This window comes from Myxine glutinosa, chromosome 4, assembly GCF_964187855.1.
Source record: "Myxine glutinosa chromosome 4, kmMyxGlut1.1, whole genome shotgun sequence".
NCBI lineage: Eukaryota > Metazoa > Chordata > Myxini > Myxiniformes > Myxinidae > Myxine > Myxine glutinosa.
The window spans coordinates 15732577-15741739 of NC_136264.1; the positions used below are offsets into that span (position 1 = coordinate 15732577).

At 43.5% G+C, this 9163-nt stretch overlaps 1 protein-coding gene across 1 annotated transcript in view; it reads left to right on the forward strand.

Annotated features, from left to right (window-relative positions):
* The window catches only part of LOC144891684 (ankyrin repeat domain-containing protein 26-like), a 27394-nt gene extending 20202 nt beyond the window's left edge, over positions 1 to 7192 (forward strand). The window contains exons 11-12 of the mRNA XM_078775497.1: positions 4562 to 4715; positions 4844 to 7192. Coding sequence (XP_078631623.1) covers positions 4562 to 4715; positions 4844 to 4954 — 265 coding nt within the window. The 3' untranslated portion in view covers positions 4955 to 7192. The remainder of the gene's footprint in view (positions 1 to 4561; positions 4716 to 4843) is intronic.
* Positions 7193 to 9163: the final 1971 nt, after the last annotated feature.

The window sequence follows — 9163 nt, forward strand, 5'->3', positions numbered from 1 at the left end:
TATATATATATATATACTAGGGCATTGCCCGTAGGTGGGTGCCCGTTCCTTGCCAAAAAAAAAAAAAACGCTACCCGTACGCTCTACCCCGCCCGTACGCCCGTAAACAAAAAAAACAACGCTCTTCGCTTCCGCCCTTCGCTCTGACTGAATTGGGAGAAATAATGCGCATAAGAAATCGAATTACGAACCGTAATGGCGGTCAGCTCGTAACGCGCTCAGCTCCGCTCGCTCTCACATCGGCCACGCCTACGCAACAAAGCGTTCTGTGATTGGCTGCCGGAAAGCGTGCTGCCGGACAGTCTTCACTGTCCGGAAGTTCGCAAATCGCAGTTACGATGAATCGTTTTAATTTAATCGCAGTTTGAATTCGTTTTAAAACATAGTTTAACGGCAACATAGTTTTCCAACGTGAAATAAATGAATACGCTGTCAAATGTGCCGTCCGAGGCAGAGTCTGATCGCCACGTTCGGCACACGTGATAGCTCGCTGCTCTCTGATTGGTTGAATCGTTTTTTGGACATAGCTCGGTAAGTAATTGTCCGATTAATATGAAACCTTGAAAAGGCACATCCTCGGGTCCCCAGCAATATACCTGGCAAGTTAAAAGTATATCGGACCCGTGGTTGTCGAGAAACAGCGGTCACAGACAAACGTACAAACGTACAGAGATTACTGGAATTATAGATAGATGTATATACTGTATATATATATATATATATATATATATATATATATATATATATATATATATATATATATATATATATATATATATATATATATATATATATATACAGTGCGTATCAAAAAAAAGGTAATCCGAATTCAAGGGGTTAATATGCAAAGGTTATTTAGTTTGACAATTTACATGTAGTTTACCAATTATGAGGAGATCCTCAGCTTTCCATTGATGCCTTTCATGCATCATTGCTGTCACACATAACCGAGTACATGTTCATTGAAAATGACAAGTTTAAATCGCATTTTTACAAGTTTGGCTAATCGGTGCAAGACAGTTTTAAATGGACGCATTACTTGTCGACTGCCAAGTTGATAATGTAAAAATTGTTAAGCTGGTCTGGTAATCATCGGTTGTGTCATCCTTTGTTTAAGATGGGTATTTAAGATGGGCCCATTTAAGATGGGCAAGTGTGTGGGTTTAGAGACAGTCCGAGTCATTGAAAAGATGGTTCAAATTACGACTGAACAGCGGACCTTCGTGGTTACAACCTTGCACCAAACTGGAAGTTTGCAGCAAACCCGTGATGCATTCAGGGAACGTTTCCCAGAACGGGAGCCTCCAGCAGCCAAAACCATCTGGGCGAATGTTAGGAAATACCAAGAGCATGGCACTAGCCTCAACCGCAACAAGGAGAATTCTGGGAGGAGGCGCACTGGGCGATCAGAAATGAACATTGCAGCAGTAAGGCAGCAAGTTTTGGAGAATCCTCGGGATACCAGCGCAAGACAAAATGGGACGGGATTGCCTTCGGCAACATTCAACTGAATCACAAGACTGGACCTCCACCAACATCCATATCGGATTCACATCCGGCATCAACTTACGCCAGGGGATTTTGCCAGGAGGCTGGTGCTTGCCAGAAGGTTGATAGCACATTGCGAAGCAGATGTCAATTTCCTGCGGTATCTCGTTATCGGCGACGAAGCTGCTTTCGCCATGGACGGCTAGGTCAATATAGATAATGTTCTTGAATATGCACCGACAGGACAACCCCCGGAATTTAATTTTGACACAAACATGAATCGACAAAAGTGGCCTGCTTGGTTGGGACTTTGTGGAAGTGATCAGGTGATCGGACCATTTTTCTTTCAAAGGAATGTCAATGGTAACAGGTATCTGCAGATGATCAATGATGAAGTTTTACCGCAGCTCGAGGAGAACTTTGAGCGACAGGTTCGTGGTGTCTTCAGATATCTCTGGTGGGCCCAAGACGGCGCCCGAGCACATCGTCTTATCGCTGTCCGAGATCGAGTGAAGGAACTCTTTGGAGACCGAGTCATCACCCTCAACCATGCAGTGGAATGGCCGCCAAGATCACCTGACCTCACACCATGTGATTATTTCCTTTGGGGAGATTTAAAGAACAAGGTGTTCGTAACTCCTCCCTGTGATCTTGACGAATTGCAGGGCCGTATTCGACATGAAGTGGATGCTTTGCACAATGACCCGGCAATGGTGAGACGAGCAGTTCAGGGCATTCTCCGCGGCTGTGAGCTTTGTGTTGAAAGGGGAGGTGGACATGTTGAAGGTGTGGGTGCATAAAGGCCAATCATTCTTGAGAAAAGTTCACATCTGACGTTCATTTTGCACCAATTATCCTGACTTGCATCGATTGGCCAAACTTGTAAAAATGCGATTTGAACTTGTCATTTTCAATGAACATGTACTCGGTCATGTGTGACAGCAATGATGCATGGAAGTTATCAATGGAAAGCTGAGGATCTCCTCTTAATTAGTAAACCGCATGTAAATTGTCAAAATAAATAATCTTTGCATGTTATCCCCTTGAATTCGGATTACCTTTTTTTTTGATACGCACTGTATATACAGTTACATGAAAAAGCAAGAACACCCAATGTAAGGTTTTGACTTTTTCAACATATTTCAACATACAGCTATTGATCTTCATTTCAACAATATTGACAGATAAAGGTGATATAATATAACAAATATCATGAAACATTTACATTTTGTAGTCCATTGTATAATTTAAATAAACAAAAATGCAAATTTCGCATGTGGAAAAAGTAAGTACACCCCTACATTTATCATTACTTCAAATACCTAAAATTAGAATCAGGTGCACCAGCTCAGGTGCAAATGATTAGAACATCGTTAGAGAGGATCTTGGAGGAACCTGTCTTATTTAAACCTCAGACATTTAGTTTGGTTTGCTCTTTGTTGTTGAAGTGTGCGGCGTCTCCATGCCTAGATCAAAAGAGCTATCAGAGGCCTTCAGAAAGAAGGTTATAGATGCCTACGAGTCTGGGAAGGGATTTTAAAAGATCTCCAAACAATTTGAAATCAATCATTCGACTGTCCGGAAGATCATCTACAAGTGGAGAAGATTCCAAACAACTGCAAACTTGTTCAGGCCAGGCCGCCCCAGCAAGTTCAGCCCGAGAGCAGACCGCAAGATGCTGAAAGAAGTCTCTAAGAACCCCAGAATGTCATCACGGGACCTACAGGTAGCTCTTGCCACTGTTGATGTCAAAGTGCACGAGTCTACCATAAGAAAGAGTATGCACAAATTTGATCTACCTGGGAGGTGTGCCAGGAGGAAACCTTTGCTGTCCAGAAAGAACATCAGGGCAAGACTAAAGTTTGCCAATGAACACCTTGGCAAAGATCAGCACTTCTGGAACAATGTGCTCTGGACAGATGAGTCGAAGGTAGAGCTATTTGGCCACAGTACCAGAGGACGTGTTTGGCGAAAACCAAAGACAGCATTTGACCACAAGAACCTGATACCAACTGTAAAGCATGGTGGTGGAAATATTGTAGTTTGGGGCAGCTTTGCTGCATCAGGGCCTGGGCAGCTCACCATCATAGAATCCACTATGAATTCTTCATTGTACCAGAGGGTGCTTGAGGATAATGTGAGGCCATCTGTCGGAATTGAAGCTCAACCGAAGGTGGACCTTGCAACATGACAACGACCCTAAACATACCAGTAAATCCACCAGAGAATGGCTGAAAAGAAAGAAATGGAGGGTTCCGGAATGGCCAAGTCAAAGCCCGGATCAAAATCCCATCGAGATGTTGTGGGGGGATTTGAAACGAGCTGTGCATGCAAGAAACCCCTCAAACATCTCACAGCTGAAAGAATTCTGCATGGAGGAGTGGGCAAAAATTTCTCCCAGTCGATGTCAGAGGCTGGTAGACAGTTATAAGAAACGCATACTTGAGGTTGTTTCTGCCAAAGGGGGCAATACCACCTATTAGAGCCAAGGGTGTACTTACTTTTTCCACTTGCGAAATTTGCATTTATGTTTATTTAAATTATACAGTGGATTACAAAATGTAAATGTTTCATGATATTTGTTGTATTACATCACCTTTATCTATCAATATTGTTGAAATGCAGATCAAATAGCTGTATGTTGAAATATGTTGAAAAAGTCAAAACTTTACATGGGGTGTACTTACTTTTTCATGTAACTGTATTTCTATATATGTATATATATATATATATATATATATATATATATATATATATATATATATATATATATAGACATTGCAGCTATATACCATAGAATATAGAGAATCAGTTATTGGAGAGAACAAGTTTGATAATAATACAAGTGTTCAACATGTACATCTTTCTCCCTCAAAGATTTTCTCTTCAAAGACAACCTAACCCAAACCCGAACCCTAACAACTCAGAGTATTTTGTTTTTCAGAGTGAAAGGGATTCTTGAAATGTTAGGGTAGTCAGAGTTTTCCTCCTTGATACCATGCATGTTCGAACTTTCTTGCCCTCCTCCTGCCCCTTCCTCAGATGACCATCGGTTATGCTCCATGCGGGGAAGCCAGGTGCCTGCAAATGGATGTTCACCTTTTCCAAAGATTTCATGCAGGCCGGACATCTTACTGAGTCTACAAGACCAGAAGGACCTTGGGGAGATGGCCTCGTGTGAAATTAGATTAGCAGGCTTCAAAGGGATTAGCAGGACTAGTTGGAAGGTAATAGGAAGATAGGGTTAGCAAATGAAAGGGGCAAAGGGAGAGTAGTTAAAGGGATTCGGGGACGGGTAAGCTGGAGTATGTGCTGACAGTCTGACCCGTTGCCGTCCATACCATCCTTTTCCCAGGCACGAAACCACGAGAAGCCGGCCAGCGACGCCTGCCAGTCACGTTGCCTTGACATATTGCCTGTTTGCATGCCCTGTGCATCATGCCATGCTATGACCACAAGAAGTTGACCAGCGATGCCCGACGGTCAAGTTGCCCTACCATTTTCTTGCATTGTTTGCCATTAACATGCCTTGCCATATTGCCTGTTTGCATGCCCAGTCTATCGTGCCATGCCATGTCTTGCCTAACCATCTTGCCATTGCCATGTGTTCCTCACCTGCTGTGCGTGTTTGTTGCCATCAGATCATGGAGGGACAAGTTCACAGTTCCCGGGCCTTCTGCGATAAAAAAAAAAAAAGGCCAGTACAAGGACGTTGAAGACTCATCATTACTGAGAGACGACCCTTACTTCTTGTTCATTTAATTGGGCCATGGGGGCAAGGAAGACTCCCACGTTGAGCAGGCACGTGGTCCCATCAATATGTTGCCATTGTCGACGAAGAGATGACCATCGTGTTTTTTTTCAAATGTAGGCCACATGGGCCAAAGGATTCACCTCATGCTTTGTGGCCATGTGGGCCCAGTGTCACAATGCAGGCCCTTCAGGCTGAAGAGTGCCATCAGCCCTATGGGGATGGGTCGATGCCGGGCAGCGGGAACTATTAAAAAGAACTCTGGACTACAAATCAGCGGAAGAGTGCCCACCCAGTCAAATGGCCTTTTTCTCCCCAAATGTACAGAATCCGAATGTGAAGTATAAGTGATGTTTAAGGTAGAATGGCTAGCCGTAGTTACCTGACGCATTAGTTTTTCTTATTTTTTTAGCATCGGAATGCGATTGTAAACGAAAACAGGGTCAAAGTAGGGGGAGTTGTGTAAAATAAGGGGGAAGAAAGAGCGGGAGAAATAGAGGAACAGAGGAGGCTGAAACAGCTGTGGAAGAGGCTGAATGGAGAGGTGGGGGTAGTGTGATGGTTGTGGCCCGGGGTCGGACTTGGTGCATCCCCCGAGGGAATGGATGCACACACACATAGATATTAGTTAGTTATTTCTTTCCTATTCTGTTTAGAGTAAGGTAAATTGTATTCATGTGATCGATATGCGTCAGGTGTGTAAGCAGCATAGGGCCCTGTTCCTTTTCCCCCTTTCCATCCTCCTTTATATCTCTATCTTTCTATCTCTTCCATTTAACACCATTCTCTTCCATTCACTTACATTGCACACCATTCTCGTTCATTGCTCGCCTCCTCGCAAACCCGTTCACTCATTCGCTCCCGTGGTGGTGGAATAACAGCGATGCCCAGCACAAGCTGAGACAGAAGTCGCTCAGGCAGAGGTTGTTTTCGACCCTTTCATGTGCCCGCCCCTTCCCCTGATGTGAATGCGGAACAGAAAGGCCAATGGCAAGCGGCCAGTGAGGGGGAAGGGGGGCAGGGTATAAAACCCAGAGCAGGGACGAAATCTCTCTCTTCAACGAATGCTTCGGCCAGAGCAGAGTTTCGAGAGCTTGTTCCCTGAGAGCTTGTTCCCCGAGAGCTTGTTTCCCGAGAGCTTATTCCCCGAGAGCTTGTTACCCAAGGGCTTATTCCCCGAGAGCCTGTTCCCCAGACTTACTCTCGTTAATCCGGCCCAGTATTTTCCAGCCCCAGCGCAGTATCTCTGGGTCACTGGTTCTCAAAACTCTGATCTGGTTCAGGCATTTGTCAAAGAGAGAGAGAGATTTCGCCTTCACTCTTGGTTTTATACCGTACCTCACCCCCTCGTTGTCCACCTGTCACTGGTTTTGCCATGCCGCATTCACATCACGCAAAGGGGCAGGCATTGAAAGGGGTCGAAACAACTTCTGCCTGAGCGACTTTTCTCTCACCTTATGTTGGGTGTCGCCATTATACTGCCACCCCATATAAAGACCTCGACCATTGGGCCTCTGTTGCAAGGGGAGGCACGAATTTGGGCTCAGGTGTGCCGAGAGCACGACAAAGTCCCTCAAACATTTTCTTATCACTTCTACATTCTCTTTCCCCCTCAACCCAATCTCTCTGTGTCTTCCTCGTGGATCCAGTATTATAGTTGTGTTAAGTGATTGTTCATAAGTACGAGTATGATTGGCAGAGGGTAAGGGGAAATGTATATGTTTGCTTAATGTGCCTTACTTGAAAAATGAGATGTGCACATTAATACAATGTGCTTTTTTTTTTTCTTTTTTTCTTTTTAAATAAATGTGCTTAAAATGTGTTTGTATTTTATGTGCCGCTCTTTCAATCGCTTTGCTTGATGTGTCTTAAATTATTGAAGTGTTGAATGTGTCCTGATTTATCCTGCTTGGCAGGGCGGGATTTAGACATGTGGAGGCCCCTGGGCAGCCTTCCGTAGTGGATGCCCACCCTACCTTAGAATACTAAAAAGGTGAGAAGACATAGTTACAGTCATCCATAAAGTATATTTTTCAAGTACAAAGAATCTGAATAAAAATGTACATCTATAAACATCATGATCAATCTATAAGAATCTAGGAAGTTCCTATGTTTCAAGCATAAATAATCTGAATAAGCAAGCAGGCACATCTATAAACATCATGATCAATCTATAAGAATCTACGAAATTCCTATGTTTCAAGCATAAAGAATCTGAATAAGCAAGCAGGCACATCTATAAACATCATGATCAATCTATAAGAATCTAGGAAGTTCCTATGTTTCAAGTATAAAGAATCTGAATAAGCAAGCAGGCACATCTATAAACATCATGATCAATCTATAAGAATCTACGAAGTTCCTATGTTTCAAGCATAAAGAATCTGAATAAGCAAGCAGGCACATCTATAAACATCATGATCAATCTATAAGAATCCACGAAGTTCCTATGTTTCAAGCATAAAGAATCTGAATAAGCAAGCAGGCACATCTTTAAACATCATGATCAATCATAAGAATCTAGGAAGTTCCTATGTTTCAAGTATAAAGAATCAGAATAAGCAAGCAGGCACATCTATAAACATCATGATCAATCTATAAGAATCTAGGAAGTTCCTATGTTTCAAGCATAAAGAATCTGAATAGTGAATAAGCAAGCAGGTCAATCATGATCAATCATAAGAATCTAGTAAAGTACCTAATACCTATATTTACAGACGAGGCACTTAATGAGACTTGACCCTTGCAAAGTCTTGGATCAATTTGTCGAAGTCAATCTCTCTGAGAATGTCACATTCAATACTCATCAAGGTCAGGTGACTGAGCCTATCATGACACATTGTAGTACGGAGTCTGTTCTTGATGAACTTCATTTTACTGAATGAACGTTCTCCAGAACAGTTTGTGACCATTAGCACCAAGTACATCCGTAGCATTATCTCGACATTTGGAAATGTATCCGCAAATTTATTGTCCATCAACAGTTTGTAAAGGAAATGTTCTCTCGCTATCTTATCATCTTCGTATTCCAGTAAATGAGTGAGGAAGGCTGCAAACTGCACAAGTTCAACACCAAGTGTTTGATCTAGATCATCCTTGTACTCGGCAACCAATTTTGCTGCAGCTGCTTCGATTTCATCGCAGTCCAGTGATTCCAGTTTACGCAAGAAACCGAAAAGAGAACAGGTGTTCTCATAGGCTTCCAATCGTTGCTCCAATGAACTCAGAAACTGATCAATTACTGGAAGAAAATTCTGAACTCGAAATTTTCAGACAGTGAGAGTGCAGCTTCTTCTGATCGTCCATATGTGGAGGCCCCCTGGCTGTGGAGGCCCGAGGGCAACTGCCCAGCTTGCCCATTCCTAAATCCGGCCCAGCTGCTTGGGGTTGGCCCGAATTGCATTCCCGGTGGGCAGTTGGTCCGATTTCTCAATGGTATTTCTCAATCTCAATGATTTCCCAATCGTTGCTCCAATGAACTCAGAAACTGATCAATTACTGGAAGAAAATTCTGAACTCGAAATTTTCAGACAGTGAGAGTGCAGCTTCTTCTGATCGTCCATATGTGGAGGCCCCCTGGCTGTGGAGGCCCGAGGGCAACTGCCCAGCTTGCCCATTCCTAAATCCGGCCCAGCTGCTTGGGGTTGGCCCGAATTGCATTCCCGGTGGGCAGTTGGTCCGATTTCTCAATGGTAATGGTAGCCCTCATAAGGTGGCATGCGGCCATGCTTGATTGACTGGTACGGTAAACCAACGTTGGGTGGGAGTTTACCCGGCCCAAGTTTGGGGTTGCAGTTGATGTTCGTGGTCTCTCGGGAACTCACTGCTCTCTTGGGGTTATCCAGAGGCGACTTCAGTAACTATCTAGAAAATAGAGCCAACGTAAGAGTAAAGGAGTCCACGGTATGACATCTCTATGGATAC